Source organism: Molothrus ater, chromosome 2, assembly GCF_012460135.2.
Source record: "Molothrus ater isolate BHLD 08-10-18 breed brown headed cowbird chromosome 2, BPBGC_Mater_1.1, whole genome shotgun sequence".
Classification (NCBI taxonomy): Eukaryota; Metazoa; Chordata; class Aves; order Passeriformes; family Icteridae; genus Molothrus; species Molothrus ater.
This window is the reverse complement of record NC_050479.2, coordinates 79,477,478-79,499,001: the sequence shown is the minus strand read 5'-3', so window position 1 is coordinate 79,499,001 and position 21,524 is coordinate 79,477,478. Positions and strand designations below refer to the sequence as shown.

Genomic DNA, 21,524 nt, shown 5'->3' with positions numbered 1-21,524 from the left:
TATGCTTTGCTGGCCTTTACATTAGTATGTGGTTTTATCCAGCAAAAGATAAATGCTAATAGAAAATTACGTTTCTAATTTATCAGACAGTTCCAGCCCCCAGCCACTTGGACTGCAGCCTACAGACTATACAGCACTATGGTCTAACACGTTCTGCATAAATTATGCTACTCTCAAAATTTCCACAAGGTAAGTGATAAAAGAAAAACCTACTTAGAAATGCAAGTGTTGCTGAAGGGTATATTCCAATCTACTGCAATAATACATAAAGATGTAGTATATGATTGTGTATTTCTGTACTCTTTCTGGCTCAGGAGGTAAAAATGAAATTTCCCAAAGCTGTAATGGCACTTAAATTTTTATGCCAGCCAATGATCAAACCCACATTGAATTTAAGTCCCCTCAAAATAAGTGATAATGATTACTAAGTTCTCACCTATCCCTACCTGTTCCTTTGTAAGAGAAAAAATTTACAAGCTTCAATCTGTTTCAATGCAAATGGTTTAAAATAAAACGTCTTCCCAAAAGGTCTTTTGTCTTTTATGTGAAATGCTCCTTCACCCATACGTTGCTTTAGTTTCTAAGGGGACACAGAACAAAGTATACACATATTGCAAGGTCCTGCATGGGGCTGTGCAAATTTCATTACTGCAGAAGTGAAAAAATAAATTACAATGGTTTCCACTGAGGATTAATGAGTATGACAGGAAATAAATGGGATTAGATACCTACAAAATTTTATAACTTTAAATATAGAAATTTCTCTGCCCTGGGATAAGGAGCCTTGAAAATACAGACATATACACTCCTGGATCAACAGTTAAAAAACAACAGGACCCTAACACAGAAAGTGTTTTGCATGTCACATCTTACATTTTACAAGGCCATCATTGAAAGAAATAACCACCCAATTCTGAAAAGAAACCCCAACCAATCCAAACAGAAGGAAGAGAAGACACTGACAATTTTACTTTCCTTAGAACAGTTCCATACAATTCAGCTTGCCCTGAGAGCATGCCACCTTGACAGCTGCACGACTCATCACCTTTCCCATGACACACTCACACAGCTCAAGCATAACACAAAGAATACACCAAGACAAGTTGAAGGACACACACCACATCACTTCCTGCTATAATCTTCTCACTCCAAATATCTTCCCCATTACAATATTTTCCCTTTCCACCTCTCCCATTTCTTTTAGGATTCTTTCTTCTGCTGCTCCTGAGAAATCAGTATAATTTTTCAAGCACAATGTTTATTAGGGAGCCATTACTGATGCCTGCAGAAGTGTTCAGCAGTACATTACTACGGCTCTCAACTCTGGGAGAACATGTATAAATAAAAAATTTTAGGTTTAGGAAAGGTATTCTTCAGTGAACATTCAAGAACATTATTGAGTTAAAAATTCTTTTGACAAAATGATAGATTTATTAATACCTAGTATTTTCAGCCATATAATAAAATAACTTTTTTCCAGCTGCTGTCTCCATCATCCCTTATTCAATAAATGTAAATGATTCATGATTTACAACAGATTTAACTTAAAAAATAAACATGTTGGCAAAATATTTAAGAGGCAAACTAGAACTTAAACTTTATTTATTGTTACATATATACACAAGCATGTGCACACACTGCAATGCTACTTTCATCAATGAAAAGCCTGCACAGAGCCTATTATAGATGGTAAAGTTAAGATGCTGCTGATTAAATGACAGACATGAAAGTCTAAAACCAAGGATGCAAGTATTTGTTCTAGCTAGCTGCACTCTCCAGGAAAAGTTATTAACATTTCTGCATCTTCAGGGTTATATTCAAGATCTTTCTCACATCATGAAGACTTACAATTAAATACAATTTGGAGAATTCCATACACTGCAGGTAAGTGCTCACTCAGAACATAACAGAAAGGAAATCTTTTCCAACTGTCACAACTAAGTTCAAAAAAGCTGCAGTTTAGAGGACTTACAGAATGATGGGCCAGGGGAACAAAAAATCTGGCTCCAAAAAAGCAAAATAATTTGGGTGAATATTCCTGCCTGAAATTATTTAACTATGTTTCTTAGTTATACATAACATCAGCATAAGTAGTATGTGCATCACTCTGCCTCTACAGCATGTATAATTAAGGCAAACACATCTTCCATCTAAGACAGGGTCACATCTAAAAGGAAAATTAGCTTTTGTACCTCACTGAAGCTGGGTCTCAGACCCCAAAATCCACCTGCCGTAAGCTGGCAAGGCAGAGCACAACAACTTGGCACTCTGTCACTTGCTCTTTGTCCCCTTCTTCAAAGTCATCAAGTTTCAGGCAAGTAAGCAGTAAACTTAAAATGCCTTTGTTCTACGATTGCGTAAATGCATGTGTATCTTAGGTTTTCTAAAGAAAAAGAAACATTTGAATGCTGCAAGCATGTGTGTGGGATGCTGCTGAAAGAATGTTATCCTAGGGACTGTTTGTGTTATTAAGAATTGCCTTTAAAATAAGAAGTAATAAAAGTAGCTTATGTAAAAAACAATGGTTCTCCAGGGTGAAAGCAAGTTTCTCCATTCTCAGGAAGTGCAGATTACTGGTAAGGAATATTTAACTTGATAAAGAGGTGATATCAAGTTGTCTGATACTTCATCAACATTCATCTGAATTGGGCAGATGCATATTTTTAACAGTTTCTGATACAACATCTTTTTATCTGCTGCACCTAACAACTTTCTCTGTTTCTAATACATTTGCTCATCGTTTCCTGATTTTGCACAGTAGCTACAACACACTTCTTGCTGACACATCTGAAGTCCACATTTACCATGTACGTTTAGTAGTAGGTCATGTCCACAAGTCATCAAACCCAGTCCAAATACAAAGACATGCTTGTCCAAACACAAAAAGATCCTCAGAGAATTCTCACCTTTCACATTTTGAGGATACAAGCCTTTGCATCATCAAAAAGAACACCAATGGAATTGATATACCTTGGTCCAAAGAGCTGATGCCTCAAGTAGATTTAGATGATGTCAGGTTACCTGTTAAATGTCTGCTTCTGATAAATACAGTCTGGTCTTAAGGACAAGGGAAGCATGCCACTGGGTTTCTTTTTTTTTTTTTTTAAGGACAATACTAATCTGTCAAAAGAGTTTTTGACAATGAGAGGCTTTTATCTCAAAGCCACAGGCCTAACAAGCTCATCTGCATTACTTTCCAAATCCAAATAATGACATTTTAAAATGATAATCCACTTAGTTTTCTCTTTTTAAATCTTCTGGAATTGGTTAGCTGCTGCCTAATGTGATTCCAGAGCCTGTCTTCTGGTATACAAATACTACCCTATCTTCGGCTGCAAAGCTGTGATATCCAAGTTCAAAAGCAGTTTGAATAGACATCTTCAAGTAACAGGCCAAAATATAAGAAGTCTTATTTTCCAAACCTGAAATTAATGTTGGAAAGTAATGTTTTTCTCTTCACTAAGCTAATCAGTCTGCAGCACTCAACAGGAGGGAAAAAATCACACTCAATTGTAAAAACTGCAGTTAATTTAGCATATTTATATGTAATGGAGAAGGAAAATTATATTCCTTGTTTAAATATTATGATTCTATTGCATCCTTCTTCCTCCTGAAGCTTATTATAAAGTATCACTTTCACATTTGGATTTGTTTTTTTATATCTAGAACAAGAAACCCAAGCAGACTTTTGACACAAAATATTTATTAAGTGTAACTGCTATTACATAAACAACATTATGCAAAGCTGTTACCTGCACATGGTAATGCTGCAGACAGAGCCAAGCCTGAAGGCGCTGGTTTACACCCCTCTAAAAAGGGCGTTCAACACTCTTAATTTCATTTTGGACAAACTCAGTCTGAAGTTACTTTTAATTCAGTAACAAAATCTCACATTAATTTTAAAATCAGGCCTACTCATCTCTGGAATATGAAAGAAGCATTCTAACATGGTTCTTACAAAATAATGTTTCATGTTCTGTGAAAGACATCTTCACTCCACTACATCACCCACAGCTCCTGTATTCAAGGAGTAGCATTGGTTCTCACTTCTGTTCTGTGGCCTGAACACCAGCCCCATGCTTTGCCAGGCAGCATCATCTGGCACAGGGAACCCACAGCCAGAAAGAACCAAACTACAGAGGCAAAGCAGCAGCTGCCAAATCTCCCAGCCCCAGCACAGCCCTGTACTCAAAAAGGTTCACTGAGGGCTGAACATACATTTTCTCCACTTTGAAATCAACATTCTGTCCCTGAGCCAAAATCTTCATTGGAAGGTTTAAACAAAACCAAATATCTTATGTGGTTTGTTGCATCTGAGAGGAACAGTGGATTTTTCTTTACAAAGAAGCTGTGGGTCTGCTACTAGATAAAACTAGCACTGGGAGATAAAAGAAACAATGGGAAGGATTCCACTGATTGATGAATGGAAAAAGATATTTGCTTTTACAAATAAACTTTAGGTTTGCTGATAAATGAAATTAGACATTGAGAGATGAAAGAAACAGTGGGGAAGAAAAACCTCTAAATTCCATATCAATTAAAAATTAAAAGGGAGGGTTATTCATTAGAGGGAAATCTTTAGTATCAGGCCTATCGGGGAGTCTGTACCTCTCAAGTACCTCAGCCAATGGGGAAAGAGAAAAGGGAAATGTGTCCGGGAAATTAGGATAAAAAGGAGGCTGCACCCTCCAAAAATTTGAGAGATCCCAGAATGCCCCATGGTCTCTTCCTTTATTCGAATAAAGCCAGAAAGGACTCCTCTGTCTCCTTTTTGGACACAAACCTCTGGTGTTTGTGGATTAATTTTCTTAACACATCCACTTAGGAGTACTGCATTTCTGTTGCCACTGCTGTTCCACAAACTGAACTGATGTCACCAGTCAGTAGGATTTTCACAAGGTCACCCAGATCATGTTAAAGTCTAAACTTGCAAGTGATGAAATCCCAAAGCAACCCTCAACACTATGAATGGTAACCCTGAGACTGACAGTACTGAGCTCTCATCTGCTGTTTGCTATCTCGGGGTCACTGGGTGCCCCTGCTGTCAACTTCTCCTGTTCCCACACAGTAATGATCCCCACCCAGCTGTCAAGACAGCCACCATTTGCAGCAGCAACCTTAGACCAATCTGGAGTAAGCCCATTTTTACAGACATCTCTAAGTGGCAGCAACTAAATGAACAGCACAAGCAATTGACTGCAGCACTTCTTACTCCTGTTACAAGCATCACTCAGAGTATAGCATGAATTAACATTAATCAGCTCTTCAATAGCACTAACCTTATTCCTGCTACAGCAATTGCAACAAAAAACAACTTGCCTAGACTTTAGCAAATTACCAAAATTGCTCAAACCTGCCATCAAGTAAGAGTCTAGATGGATCACAGGCAAGTATGAACAGCTCAATTCATCACATTAATATCATCAATTCATCATATTAATTGTTTTTATTTTAATGAAATATGTCTCAAAATAGTTTTATAATACTGGCTGATTAAATGTTTAAACTAGCTCTTAGTACCACTCAAGTGCTACTTTCTAGGCACTACCTTGGTTTCTTTGAGATCCTGTATTTCAAATATAAATAGTCCACATTTTCGTTATTACAGACTAAAGTCAGTAAAATTGAGGTTCTTCAAGTATATTTATTTAGGGATTGACTATAGCCAAAGCAACAATATTCCAAAATCCATACTGCTAATTTTCTTACAACACTATGACAGCTAATCAGTCCTAAGCTAACTATAGATTTTAACCAAAACCCATGTTCATACACTCATCATCTGTGAGGCAAACATGATCTCTCAAGATCAAGAGGAAAGTGCTAGTAGGAATCTGCTGAATCATTGCAGCTCTCTGAAACATGTTCCATTTAGTGCATTGGTCCTCTGCTTTATTAGTGTCACTAATTTTTATTAGTTACTAATGAACTATAGTAATATTTTAAGTGATGACAAGTGCTAAACCAAAAGAAAAAAAAATTAAGATATATGTATTTTGGATCAATGGGATGAAAAAAAAACCCAAGCAAACACACTGAGGGCAGTTTTCCTCTCTTGTCAGGTTCTGCTTAAGATGACTTCACCAGCCCAAAACCTCAGAATTTCATTGTCCCTTTACATAACACCAGTAATCTGGCAGCTCTCAAGATGAGAATTGGCATAACACACATTCAGATGCAAGGAAAAGGAAAAATGGGACCTCATAACATACCATAACTGGTATGCCAACTTATTGTATAAAATTAAGCAATCAAAATCAACTTTTCTGAGAATTAAGACCTTAAGGCGTCTGTTTATAATGCCACGTTCAGACAGCTTCACAGTAATATTAGATATTTGCAAGACATTCCAGAACAGAACCTAAAATCAAGTCTCTAAAAACAAGACCAAGATTACATAAATCCATTTTATGTGCCTGCAGTCAGACAAGAGTAGACTAAGGAGCCAATTGAATTAAATGGAGCTTTTTTTTTTCCTTACCAGAACAACTCAACCATGTGGACCTAGGAAGGACAGTAAGACAGGGGGTAACAAAGTTACCACACACCAGCTACACAACAGGTTTATGATGGCAACTTCCTGAGCTATAATAACTAGTTATCAATTAAATAATTCACCAAGAATTACATGAAATACTAATTATATAAAGAGGAAATGTCTTGTCTTGCTTTCCTTCACTTATCTTTTTTTTATTTCATGCTTCAACAACTTTGTTTAGTTCTGATTATTCAAATATATGAAATAATCTTTTCTTCAGATCTTCTCTATAGTGAATGCAAATACAGCATAAGCATGCACAGCAAACATGCTGCATGCCCAAAATATTCCTGAGAGGCAGGGACATCTTAATATCATGCTGTATATAATGAACAGACATTAAGCTATAGATTTTCACTTTCATTTCAGTTTATAAAGGTAGCCATGTTATATTAATGGTTTTTTGTAATGTAAGCACACACACAAAGTGTATTGAACTGTAATACACATAAACATTTAATTAGTTTGTAAAAACGAATAAAAAGGTGAAAACTTAACCATGCTTTCAATTTGCTTTGAAGAGGAAGTAAATTATGACCAAGTAAAAAAGAGAGACAGCCTATGCAGAAAAACATGCAATACATACATAACACTAATATCTAATAATATAAAGTAGCATTTTTACATTTTAAAGGTACACATAGAATAAACCCTACATCATTAAGCTCTTGAATAAAAGAGACATAAAAAATTCATGTTCTTAAAGATGTCCTTAGTAACAACCAGGGAGTCAAACAAGCAAATGCTCTGGGAAGTTCTTTAAGAGGTTTACATCAGAAGTCAATGCTGCCACTACTGATGTAAACTTAAGGAGCTGTCTAATTTGGCATCCAATGTGCCAGAAAATAATTACAACAAACCAATTCCCTACCTATAATTCAATAAACTACTGCTACCAAATGATAAGCCTTCACCACCTTCCCGAGGCTTACAGAGCTCTCACTTGGGATTCCCTGGCTACAAATACCTGTGTGCTATGCAGTACATGAGCAAACCTGATAAAACTGGGGCATGCATCAGATCAGATCTACTGTGCATGACACACACAGCAAGTGTAGTCTGTCCCAGGCAGACTATATAACCAAAAAGTAACAAGCTTAGTGTAGTCCAGTCTGATTCTCCGAGCCTGGGGAGGTTTTTTTTGCCCAAGACCTGTAGGTATCAAATAATCTCAGACAAACAGCTGATTTCCTATAACAAAATTTCCACATGACAAAAGATGTTCAGATACACACAGATTTATGGTAGGTAAACCTCTGGATCAATCAGTTCATATGTGAGAAACAGTGGAAAATACGTTACAAAAGTATGTTTTCAAACTAAGTTAAAAGGTTTTCCTATTCAGCTATTCTGACAACACAGCAGCAAGGTAAAATAATCTGGTTAAAGTCAGAATTGACAAATCTAAAAAAGAAAAGAGACTACATGAAAATCTTCTGTGTTATATGAGTGACAGACAATCATTTCAGATTAACTGCATGCTGCTTTGGAGTTGTTTTCGTTTGGGTTTGTTCGGAGTTTTTTGGGGGGACGGAGTAGGGACAGAAGGAGGGGTTGGTTGGCTGTTTTTTAATTTTAAACATACACTTTAAGCATAACACTCACTTAAATATGTAAATATAGAACAAATAAAGTATATACACTAATTTCCCCAACAATTTATGACCTACCATTCCAAGAGGCCTCTTTAGCTACCTTTTAAAATATATCACATGGAACAAAAGTGGTTAACTAATGAGAGGAAAGCTAATGTCTTTGCAAATAATTTGATGGATGAAAGGATGGGTGCTAACATCTTTGAAATGGGTCTTAATGTCTCTACTGGCTTTGGGCAGCAGGTTCATTACAGAGCCCCAACAGTCTGACTCCTGAAACAGCCAAGTGGGCCTGCACACCTGAACTTCTGAACTTTGGGGTAAAACACTAGGTTCAAGGGGGGAATATGTGGTAGGCAGTTCAGGAAGGCTGTACCCTCCAAGTACCTCAGCAATGGGGAAAGGAAGAGGGCAACATGCAGAAGGGAGTTTGGGATAAAAGGAGGCTGCGCCCTCTGAAACCTCGAGAGAGAAAACCCCGCAGGTGTGTGTGCCCCAGAGGACTCTCTGCCTTTGTTTAAATAAAGTTGCAGGACTCCTCTGTCTCCTTTTTGGACATAAACCTCAGGTGTTTGTGGATTTTCCTGACATTAACTATTTGGGACTAAATGCATTTTTGCAATTTGGGACAGGGCTAAGCATCCAAGCCATGGGGATGTTGTGTCCACAACTTTCACCTTATTTGACCAGACAAATTAATCCTTTTCACATTAACACAGGAGATTAGTGCTTCACAAAACCTAAAAAATAACAACAGGAGTGAAACTGCCTGTATCCCCAGCACAAAACCAGTGATTTTGAAGAGACAGTGAAAAGCACTCACCACACCAATTCCTTCAAAAGCAAATACTGCAGTCCCAAAAAACAGTGGGTATTTCTTCCAGCCAACCACAGGTGGCAGTTTTCGAGGATCTGCTAGATCCTGAAGAGAACAAAGCAAAACAGTGTATTACCTCTTCCTACAATTTTGACTGATGCATTATGTTATACAAAAGAAAACTCAGTACATGTTGACAGTGGTGTACATGTTGCTATTAACAATCCCTGATTTTCCTCCCAAACCTAGTCCTCTATACACATTTATAGCCACCTTTCCACATGGAAACTTGCAGATGTATTTATTCTAAATTCCATCACTGTCACTAGAAATTTTCACATTTAAAGTAACACATTGGTGTGCATAAGGGAGCATCTATTAAAACAGAAGGGAAAGCGCACATCTCAAGTCTTATCTTCTGCAAACTTCTTAGTGTACTGCTCTTTCTAACCTGCTTTCATACTGCACAGATATTCTTTAAAACCATAAGGGACACTAAAAGAACATCTCTTTAACACAAGACAAAGTTCTGCAGAATGATTAATTACTATTACTATTAATTATCCAATTTTTTTCATAATTTCTCCTGCCTCCTTGCCCAGTCCATATTCTCATTGCCTCTCTTCCCATGCTCCACTTCCCACTCATGAAAATAAAATATTTTTATTATCTTAAATTAAGATGCCTCAAATAAAGTTAGTGTTGCCTTTCAGAAATTGTCAGTCAGTATATATCTATCAGAAACCAACTGCCACATTCATCAAACATAACTTGCCACACTGAAAAGAACAGATAATAAACTTTTTTATACTCACTCTAACAATATACTGGTAAATAATCACCAGGCTGACAGCCATGGACAGATTGGCAAGCAATGAAAGCAAGGACAGGCTCTTAAGGTCACGAATGAAGACCAGGAGGACCAGGAATGGCAGGAAGCACAGCATGTATATTCGTAAATCAGTATTCCTTTTCTCAGAGGAGCTGCCAGTGGCACTAACGTTCATGGGAGCAATCTTACTTTCCAAGAATCCTTCATGGACCTTTATTGAAACAAACAAAACCAACACGTTAAACAGTGGTAGAAGTGAGTATATGGTCACATTGCTGTTTTCCTACAGGGAAGTTTGTCTCTCTGCTCCACCTGGTGAGGGACAAGAATTCTGAGATCCCTGTACATGTACTCAGTGCAGAGGGGAAGACAAGGCACTTCCAGCAAGTGTTTCATACTTAAGGCAAATGATGAAATGAGGGCTTGAAAGCATCATTATCCCACCACTGAGGAAATTCACACATGCAGTTTAGATCAGAGTCCTTTCAGAAAGGGAGTTTGGTAAACTGGAAGCAAGCCAGACAGATCTGGGTCTAAATCTTAAAAGTTTGAATTTTCCTGGGGAGAGTAAGTGGGTTAGATAAAAAAATGCTATTGCACTTGAGTTCAGTGCCTAACAACCTTATGCCTTCATCATACGCATCACAGCAGCATACATACAAAATAATGTTAGAATAAGAGCATGCCTGTCTTTCCTTTAATTCAAATGAATTTTTTTCACTCTTCACTTTTTTATTAATGAATATTAACTCAACTTTAAAAACCATGACAGAATTGAGAGTTCTGTATCTAATAAACTGATACAAATTAATGCCTATAAATTAAAAGTAGTACACAATGTGAAAGTGCATTAGGGTTTTTTTTGTACATAACATTATAATAGCTGCATGTAGTGCAAACCAGAAGATTGAGTTTGGAACTATTTATGACTCTCACTGCTTCTTTTCGGAAAAACTCAGCGTGGCTGCAACTGCCAAAAATGTGTTTTGTGGAAATTTACACAGCCATCTGTGCTGTGCACACCACAATCAAAACATTCAGAGCTGCTGGTTATTCTGCTTGCTGCAAAACAAGAACCGTTTTATTTGTTTTAGATCTCCTCATGCTGTTTCCCTTAGGTATCCTTTTCTTCTCTACCATTGCATTCAGCATCTTACAAATGAGCCTATGACTGTACTTAATCTACTCATGCTGCATAAAGCCTTTGGCTTGATGGCTACAAAAATATACCTAGACAGTGAAAAAAAAATCCTAATCTCCCACAGAGACAAACAAAAATGCTAAACTGATATATAACTGAAATAACTTGCTTGATTTCCATTGTTTCGAACAATCCACAAATTCAGAAAGAGTGAATTAACTTAAAACTATTCTTTCTGTAACCAAAAGCACTGTACTTTTTTTTCCACAATGAAAAAGGAAAAGCTAAATGATATAATTCTGCAATTGCATGCTTTCCAGAAATCTCAATTACATGAAAACATCACTGGTCATTATGGAAACACTGATGGTTTCTACCTTGCAAGAATCTATAGTGTCACTTGCAAGACATTTAACATCTGGTAGTTTTCATTAAGATACCATTTTTAGAAAGCTACAAAGAAGTTCTAATTACACTTAGAATTTAATTCACACAGCTACAATAACTTGACTTTGCCAAGCTGTAAGTCAAACACTTAACCAAATTATTTCCCTAATGCCACATGAAGTAATGCTCTCTGTGGAAGCTTCCTGCTTTCCCACTACACTTAAAACAGAAATGCAGAACAAGCACTTTAGGTCTTTCACTTTAACAGGTCTTGTGTGTTTACTTGCTTGCATGCACTTGCAGGTAGCCAGAGCTGCTCTGCACACAAGGACATGTAAAAGAGCTTCTAAGAATCACAAAGTGATTTGAGCACAGAAACTCTCTGCTACAATAAATATTTAGCCCAGCATGTCTTCAGTTTATACAAATATCTGTAGCCTGATGAGCTATTAGAAAAAAAATAAATAAAACATTCATTCCTTAAAAAACCCAAACCAAACAAAAACTAGCAGGCAAGATACAGTTCAGGTTCTAAAATACATTTTTACAATACCACAGTATAAACCAGCTTCTACTCAAATAATTTCAAGTATCCAAACACTTCAGTCTTCTCTTACAGACAGAGGCATTCCCGTAGTACATATAAACCCCATTAGAAAGTGCCTGAAGTCAGAAATATTTTTTTCCTATTACCACCACAAATTCCATTCAACTGGAGTTTACTGGCTAATACTGTTGGAAAATGCAGTACACAATACCCTATAAAATCGTATCCAAATTTTGGCCCTGATGATGGGTGTGATAAGATCACATCTCCACATGTGTGTAATTATAAAGGCTACAAAATAGCCTTTATAATTATCTGCCTTTTACATTCACAAGAGTACTGAGGGAAGCACAGAGAAAGAACATACTACAGCTACACACAAACTCTCCACAACCTTCATCAGGTGAATGGATACTGATGCACAATCAGCAAAACACAGCTGACTAAAATGCTCAGACAGTGCCTCCCTAGCCCTACCTTCCCACCTCCCATTTGCAGTTTCAGAATGAGTTATATTCCTGCAATAAATCACAACACTATAACCTGCTTTACAATACAATAAGTGTGGTAACCGTTCTCCCTACATTGTTCCCTGCTCCAGAATTCTCTGGAGAAGGGAATGGAGGCCAAACAGATTCTCAAAAACTTCATGACTTGCAGAAGCCTGTAGCAGGTCCTGTTCCTTGAAATATAGTTTAAAAAAAGAAGTCAGGGCATCAAAGACATTCTAGCTGTAAGGGGAGAAAAAATAAAAAATATACAAATGATGAAATTCCTGACCTGCTCAGTACAGATTACTATTCTGCTTTAACCAGATTTGCAGTCACAGCTGTCTTTAGCCTGAGATAGGAACGGCACCTACCTGTATTTTTTACAACTTTCCCTTGTCCTCCCATTTGACCTCACCAAGCACAAAACTTGACTTTATTTTCTAAACTCTTTGCAGTCCTGGCTGCTCCTAAGTCCTCCAAAAGCCACTTCTCCAAGTTGAAAAAGCCCAGTTTCTGCAGCCCTCAAAGGACAGGTGCTTCAGCCCCAATCATTTCAGCAGTCTCCCCTAAACTCACTTCAGTCTGTCAATGGCATTCCCGTATTGAGGGTATCAACACTCAGCAGATATGGTCTAACAAATGGGTAGTAAGGATGACAATCACTTCTCTCCATCTACCAGCAATTCTTCTGCTCATACAACCCAGGGTGCTGCTGCTTTCAGGGCACATTGCTGGCTCTTGATCATGACCACTATCCTCTGAATCTGATGACACAAACAGCTTTATTTCCCCCTCTTTAGCTAGTTGTCCGTTCATCCATCCGTCCAAAATCTAACAACCTTTCTTGGATACAAGGATATTTATTGACAGTGACAGCATGGAAAAACTTGCTAAATTCAAAGTGGCATCTAGTGCTTTCTCATCATGTACAAATTCAGATTCATGGACACAGTTATACTGATAAAAATGCACAGGAGGACACAGTTTATTCCCTTTTGTGGATATATATATACACCTTTAAATCAACTTTGTATCAAGAGAGCAGCTTTAACAACATCAGTCAGAGCAGTACCACTTATGGGCTTAGGCAAGACCAGAGAAAATATCCTGCAAAGTTGGATTTTGAGATGTGACAAAAATGGGATCCTATATATTAACTCAGAAGAGGCACACCAGATAAGACCCAGCAAGGGTTAATCTTGTGCAAGAACTAAACAAACAGGCAAGAGTTACTGACAGGTAGAAGAAAGCTGAGTTGGAAAGTAAAATGCAAAAGTTATAGAAAGTAAGGATCACTACTCTCTCTCTTGAAACAATGGCTGTGGGAGATCTGACAGCAGAGTAGCAAAGGAAAACTCTAATGAAGATGAGATTATAATGACTTTTTCAGGCTAACATCATCATGACTTTGAAGTGTTTTCCTAAATTTTGCTTCGAAAAATTTATCAGACAACACTTAAAACTGTTCCAAAAGTACCAACATACAAAACAGCAGGAAGAATTTTGGATTTTTAAACATTTTCATGTGCTGTTTAGTTCTGTGTAAATCTACTGCTGACTGTGTTAGGATGGACTATGATGCACTTTCTATCTAATCTAGTCTCCTAAATATTAGAATTAATATTACCTCAGATTTCTATTGTGGACAATAATCACTTTCAATCCTCTGCTGCTCTCTGCTAGTGCACTACTGCATATGGCAGTCATGCTGAGCCAAGAGCAGCCAACACTCCATGTAACTGCCTTTGTCCTGAACAAAGCAACATGACCTGGTGTCAAACATTTCCCCAAACCACATGAGGAAATATTATGGTTTTAGAAAGGAAGCACATAGACATTGAAGTCACTTAGCATAGTGATGCCCCCAGACAAAAGATTTCATCAGGAGTTACTTCAGTTACTCAAGCATTAATTTACCATGCTGGTGTGATGTCTGAAAAAGTTTTTTTCACTCATTTACACAACCCAAGCATAGCATTCAGCTGAATACAAGAATATCAAACATTGTGCAAATCTAGATATCAAGTTCCTTCTCCACTCAGAAAACTAATGCACAATTAGAGGCTGAAAAAAAATCAGTTGAAAAAACAAAACACTTCCTTCTTAAAGGAACTATCTCAGAAGCAAGAAATAATTCCATGTCCTTAAGTCTCTTCAACTGAGACCACTGTTTCCTTGCCTGTATCCCAAACCACACTCTTTCTGTCATGCAATTTTATGGACTTTTCAACATCTAGTGACCTCAAAACAGCAGTCCTTGAACTCACTGGTTGCTCCTAATTTCTTCCTTACTTAGCTCAGAGCAACAGCCAGTTCAACACACAAGGCCGGATCTGGGATAAAATCAGTATGTTATCAGAGAGATAAAGACTATATTATAACACTGCAATTTTGCATGAACAGGCCAAATAAATGTTTCACAGCTCATTTAGTTTTGGCACTTCCCTGAAACTTAATACTGTACTTTGCAGCATTTTTAACACATCCAGTTTTGTGACTAAGCACAATTCCCAAAGTTTTGTGAGCTTTTTCCCTAAAAATTTGGGAAAAAAAAATCAGAATTCCACTACATAGTATGCTACTGATGGGTCATCTTCAGGGTGCTAAAGATTTTTAAAAAGGCTCACAAAAAGCAAGAACGTGTTTTCATTTCTTAGCTTTATCAGCAAACAATGAAAGAGGACACTTTTGCAGAGAACTCAGCAAACATGCAAAAGAAAGGAATAAATTTTCCTTCACTAAAAAGGGTGGTCAGGCATTGGAAGAAGTTGTCCAGGAAAGTCTTGGAATCACCACCCTTTTAAGTGTTCAAGAAATGTGTGGATGTGGCAATTGGGAGCATGGTTTATTGATGAACATGGCAGTATTGGTTAATCTTAATAAAAATCTCTGCAAAAATCAACCTTCACAATTCCATGACTCTAAGAAATGCCAGGACTCTTTACACAGGGTCCTCTGGTGTCCAAGCAGGAAATGCAAAGCAACTACGGCATGAAAGGGGACCATGTTTTTTTGAGCACAGCTTCTTTTTTCTATCCCTGTGTGTTCTTTCCCTAGCCTTGCTGTAGTTAGCCCTCAAGATTTTCATTCCAGCTTTACTGTTCTTCTCCAGTCTGAAACACTTTCACCCATAAGTCTCATATTACATCCTGACAGAGTCAACCAGAACTTTTGTCACCAATCTAAGTTTCTTTGTTGCTCCTGGAAAATATTTTTCCTTAGGAAAAGCTTGACTTGCTATTCAACATAACTGAAGATAGGATCTTGCATCACAGTGTCTGGGAAACCGTAACGTAACGCAGAAAAATCTCAGTATAAGTTTCCACCAGTTTCAATGGGTTTAATTTGCACACACCAACGTGCAAATATGATCAGCAAAGTACAGATTATAATGCAGATGTATCAGTCACGGTGTGCTATCAGTAATATTTTTACTATGCTTTTCCTTTATTTCAGTTCTCCCCTTCCTGACCCCCCACTCCCTCTGTCGACCTTCCCCATCCTTTCACTACCCCAAATCATTAGAGACTTAGGCTGTACCAATTTTTGTTCTTTGGTGCCCTCTACGGGACTGATTTCTGCAATAGAAATTTGCCAGGAAGAAACAAACCAGAGTTCTCCCTCAGAGAAGAGCAAGCAAAGGGCAGTCCAAATCAAGTACATTTGGAAGTGGAACTGCTGAATTGCTAATGACTTTAATCCACCCATCCATAGGGTCCATGTTGTAGGTCTCTGCAGCTACTGCTTCTGCAGCAGCTGCCTTCCTGTAAGAGCTTTCAATGAGCTTTCAAAAACTTTCCTGAAAAACATTTTAGGATTTTTTTTTCCCCAATCTATAAAAGCCAAGGTCAGCAAGTGTTCAATCTCATCTTTTGCCTAAGACCACATCATATACATAACCAGCTGATCAGGTAAGCATTTGATAAGAAAGGCTTTAATTTAAACTTGCATTACAAGGCATGCATTAAAGAACTCATTTCAGAAGGCCAGCAAAATGACATCAGATAGTATTCTTAGCTTTAGAGACAGATTCTGAAGGTAGGATGTGTAGTTTTAAAGGCTGGTATTTTTTTTTCCCTCACAACATACAAATGACAGAGTACACAGCTTCCAAATACACAAATTTGCCTAATTCTGATAGATCTTCATCCACAGAACTTGGAACACTTCTTAAACACTATATAAATACTCATCCACAAGGGGATGAAAAACCCAAACTATCTTCCATGTGCTAACTGCCCAAGGGGACAGCCTTCTTCCCAATTAAATTAAGATAAGCTATGCCAAGCCACCTGTTACCTACCTTATGGGTAGAGTAAGAATCCATATGGACAATTAATGCTCAGCAACCTACCACACCTTATTCCTCACTTCACTACTCACAGGAGCATAGACAGAATCAGAGAGTCACAGAAACGTTTGGGTTGGAAGATCCCCAAGATCACCAAGTCCAACCTTTGACCAATCATCACCTTGTCAACTACACCATGGCACTGTGTGCCTCATCCAGTTATTTCTTGAACACCTCCAGGACTTCACCACCTCTCCACATAGTCTGTTCCAATGCTTAACAAACCCTCCCATGAAGAAATTCTTCCTGATGTCCAACCTGGACCGTCCCTGGCACAAGTTCAGACTATGTCCTTTCATCCTGTCACTGGCTGCCTGAGAGAAAACAACATCCCCCACCCGGCTACAGCCTCCTGTCAGGCAGTTACTGTGAGTGATGAGGTCATTCCTGAGCCTCCTTTTCTCCATGTTTAACACCCCCAGCTCCCTCAGTCACTCCTCATATCACTTCCTCTCTAGTCTCTTCCCCAGCTTCACTGCCCTTGCCAGGACTCACTCCAGCATCTCAATGTCTTTCTTGAAGTGAGGGGCCCGGACCTGGACACAGAACTCAAGGTGCCTCCTCACCAGTGCATGTATAGATACAGGCCCAATGAGATTCAGACTCATTAAACTTTATGACATCTGATTAACCATAGTTCCCTGAGCAGAAAACACAGCAGAGCACATTGGTAGTGTCCTGGAATTATGAAAAGAAGGGAGAGCACCACCAGCTCAACGCGTCTGTGTTTGAGCATCCATCCTGTGCTGGCTGACCCTCCATGGACCACGTGCTCAGACACACAAACTGCTGACTGCAACTGCCAAGTGTGCCCCGAGGAAGGACCAACACCTACCAGGACCCCATCAAGAGAATCCCCCTATGAGAAAGAGCTTGGAAGGACTGGAGAGCAAGAGACAAAGCAGGTAAATGAAAGCAGAAGTGTCACAAAAGTGCCAGGCATGGTTTTGTTTGCTTTTGTCAGTGATGGATGGCAGCAGGGAAGAAAAGGGGTAGCTGGGTTTTATTCAAAGGTTTGGGGTTGCTTGCAATGTGTAAAGTTGTTTGTGGTTGTGGGGATCCATTTGCATTTGTTTAGTTGACTTCAGCAACTTCAGGCATAAAACTTGAAAGAAAGAGATGTGACCAAATGCAAAGCATTCATAGAAGAGCAAGAACAATTTTAAGATTATATCATGTCTCCCCTCTATTAGATCGAGGGGAGACAGGACAAAAATATTCAAAAATATAAAAGATGTCCACAAATAGAAAAGAATAAATTACTTATAGCTAGAACATGAAAAAAAAAGAACTTACAATATCAGTAAGAATCTGAGGCTTCTATAAAGAAGCAGCTGTCTAACAGATAAAGAAAGCATTGGAACTGACTACTGAGGAAGCTGTAGAAATGTCAATGTCAGGCATTTTTTGGAACAAAAATCAGGATTCATTTAGATACAGTGGATTCTGTGAATAGAAGGGACTAAACAAGAACCTAAAAAAACAATTCCAGTTATGTGAAAAGGACAAAATATGCCCAGGAGTTTGGAGAGAAAAAAGGAAGTCAGCAGAAAGCCTAGAAAAAAAAATATTTCTGGGACAACTGGCTCCTACACCATTTTATGCCTTATTTTCCATCATTTCCACAATTGATTTTTAAACTCAACAAAAAAGTCAGAAGGAAATATACACTTTCACAAGAGCTGAATTTAGTTCACCTTGCCCACTGCCCCTTTTAACCAAAAGCTTTATAGGAAATAAAAGTGAGGGAAAATGAATCTAAACCCATAACTGCTTTCATATGGCAGCATTACTCACTTGTTTCACATTTTCTGCCAAGAACACAACATAAACGCCACAAAATCCCAGCTGTGTTATCACTAGGAAAAAGTCCACAATATACCTGAGGAAGAAAAAACAAACATACATTATACTTAAGAGCCAAACAATTATCCCATTGCTACCTAATATGCAATTACTGCTCCTTTTTAGAGTAGTCAAAATGCTAGACTCAAATGCCACAGTAATCTCACAAGCAGTGCAGTGCAGGTTCCTCCCCTGTCAAAACAGGGTGGTGATCATTGAAAGAACACTGTGGCTCAGACTGATTTTGAAAAAAGTGATACACAATGGTGGCGTGAAGACAGACTGCAATGAAACTCTGCTAGGAGCAGAGACCTGCCCCAGAGAATGGATTTGCTGCAGCACAGAGTCTCTGGAGACCCCATTGCCCATTTGAGGCTTGTAATTCTTTGGTGCAATAGAAAATTATTTATCAGGATATTAAGAAATCTATCAGAATTATATATCAGAACAAACCAATTTTCCCTCTAATTGAGCACTACTTCATCCCTATGAAGTCATCACAACATACCTTAAACACTAGCTCACTAGCAAGATGCTGCATCCTTGAAAGTAACAGGAATTTTAAAAATTCTTCCACAAGTGAGGTAAAAACCATTTTAAATTAACGCTGAGCAATGTGTCTGTTTCAGATTCACAATTTCACTACTGTGTAGTCATACCATAAACTCTACAAACAGCAACAGATGGCACAGAAAAAATAATGTGGTTTTTTGGTAAAAGAGAGATAAAATATTTAACAGACACAACAAGCCATTTATATCTTCATGTCATTATTGCAAAAACAGTAAGTATTTCTCCATTATTTGTATGTTGTATTTAAACAGGAACCAAAGAATTGTTCTGCTTTGTCTCAGAATACATACATCAAAGTAATTAACATTTGCAGGGTAAACCTGCAATGCAGAGAAGTGTTGGGAAAAGAGAATGAAAACTTAAACTACTTCATTGCATTAGACAACACAGAATGCATTTCTGGTTATAACACATGTCTTCCTATATTACTAAACAGAATTCATTTTTTTCAGAGCTCTTGTAGAACTGAAAATTGATGTACCTAATAAAGTCAGACATCCTCCCAAATCACCACTGGCAGCAGGAAATACCAAATAACACTGCATAAGAGCATTTTTAAGGAAGGTAAAATCTTAGTAAAATAGACATCTCCTAATCATTCCAAGTGCAGCCATTAACTTCTAAAAATTAATTTACTTAAATTCTAGGTCAAACTTACCGGCCCCAAGAAGCTCGTTTCTGAAGAGCAGACAGGGGCCCCACTTCCATGGCACAGCTGACTGTATCACTATATCCCAGGGAGGACTTCTTCATCCTGAAATCAAAAAGTGAAGAAAACACAGAGTTACCAGAAACTATGATGACCCAGAACCCTACTTTGAAAATGCTGTTGGTCTTCCATGATTATACCAGGTTGTCACCTGTGGCAACACTCTGCTGCTGAATTTCAGAGGTATGGTTTGGGCTTCTTTACCCCAGCAAGGGCTATTTAGCACTCTGCAAGCATGTGAAACACAGTGCTGCTTCCCCCCAGTTCAACAGTACTAAATGAGTTTCTTACAAAATAAGGGTTTTTTTTGATAAACTACTCCAAAATCATATTTTTGTTATATGAGCTTAAGAAATTAATCTCAAATCTAAAATTACAAAGAACTTAAACAGAATTCAACTCTTGATGCACAAGCAGTAAATCACAATTGATTGGATGATCTTATTTCAGTCATCAACTTTAAAGACCATTCAAAACTACACAGGAAAAATTCAGGAATGACAGGGTCTGTTCACAGTACAATATCATATTAATCTGGTAAAATAGATTTTCCAGCTACAGGGACATTAATAGTTTTGTGATTCTACTCAGTTCAAAAGTTCATTGCACTCTGCAACATGAGACCCTCCCACTGCTTCTCTTTAACACTTGACAGTACAATAAAAATATTTAATGAAAGTCACTATTAATCAAAATTCTCTGTCAGTCAAACCTGAGTAACTGCTTGCCCACAGTACTGCACACGTCACTTGGAGGAATATTCAATACTTATCTGCTCAATAGCATCACTTTAACACATTCCTGCAGCACTACATATTCAAAGAATCAAGTTGCCACAATTCAGAGACAGAGCTCACATATAATCATGAAAGACATTAACAGTATTTCTTACTTTATCTTTTACTCCTATAAAATACTTATAAACTGGTTATTCATAGATTATTTACATTTTTCAAAGCTATGAAGACTCAGAAGCTCTATGAATATAAAGAAGGACTTAAAATAAGCATTTAAAACTGCCAAGAGAAAGACCTAATTATTTGCCAGCAGGGAAGAAGGTACTGGGGAAAACAAGTTAAACCAACCTCATTTTGTGTTTGAGCAGAGAACACATATGTTTTTTCAATGCGTTGCACAAAGCACAGCTATCATTACTAGGTACACACTAAGAATTTGAGAAGATTCTAAACTGACAGAAGAAACTGCTACAGTACCAGAGTATTTGTAGACCAAAAATCACAAAAAGAAAAGAGGAATTAAAAAAATTACTTCAAACTCAGCAACTGAATGAATAGTTCCACATTTACCTCTGACATAGAGAGTGGCTGCAACGTACCAAGATGTGCATACAGTGAACAGATATAACTCCTATGAACACAAGGCTGATTGGTCCAACCTGGTATGGGGAAAAAAAAGGGATGACACAGGAAATACAGAAATTTTCATGGAAGTATGCTGGAGAAAAATCTTTACAAGAAAAAATTTGACATTGTAGCAAACAAAGTAATAATTAAAAATTTTTCACTGTCAGGAGGATGCTGCTGCTCATGTTTCATGGCATCCCTTATTTTCAGTTCACTACTTAAGAGAAGGCTATTCAGGGGTGATCAAGCCCTAAGTACCAAATGAGTACTTCCCTCCTTTAACTGTTTCACTTGCCAAAAAGTTTTTCAAGAAAGAAGACTGCATAGACTGCAC

The 21,524-nt window shown here is 37.8% G+C and overlaps 1 protein-coding gene across 1 annotated transcript in view; it reads right to left on the bottom strand.

Moving 5' to 3' along the window:
* SLC36A4 (solute carrier family 36 member 4) overlaps positions 1 to 21,524 on the bottom strand; it is a 94,899-nt gene that overhangs the window by 63,555 nt on the left and 9,820 nt on the right. The window contains 5 exon segments of the mRNA XM_036392095.1: positions 8,957 to 9,055; positions 9,766 to 9,993; positions 18,497 to 18,581; positions 19,776 to 19,871; positions 21,134 to 21,222. Of these exon segments, the coding sequence (XP_036247988.1) occupies positions 8,957 to 9,055; positions 9,766 to 9,993; positions 18,497 to 18,581; positions 19,776 to 19,871; positions 21,134 to 21,222 (597 nt within the window).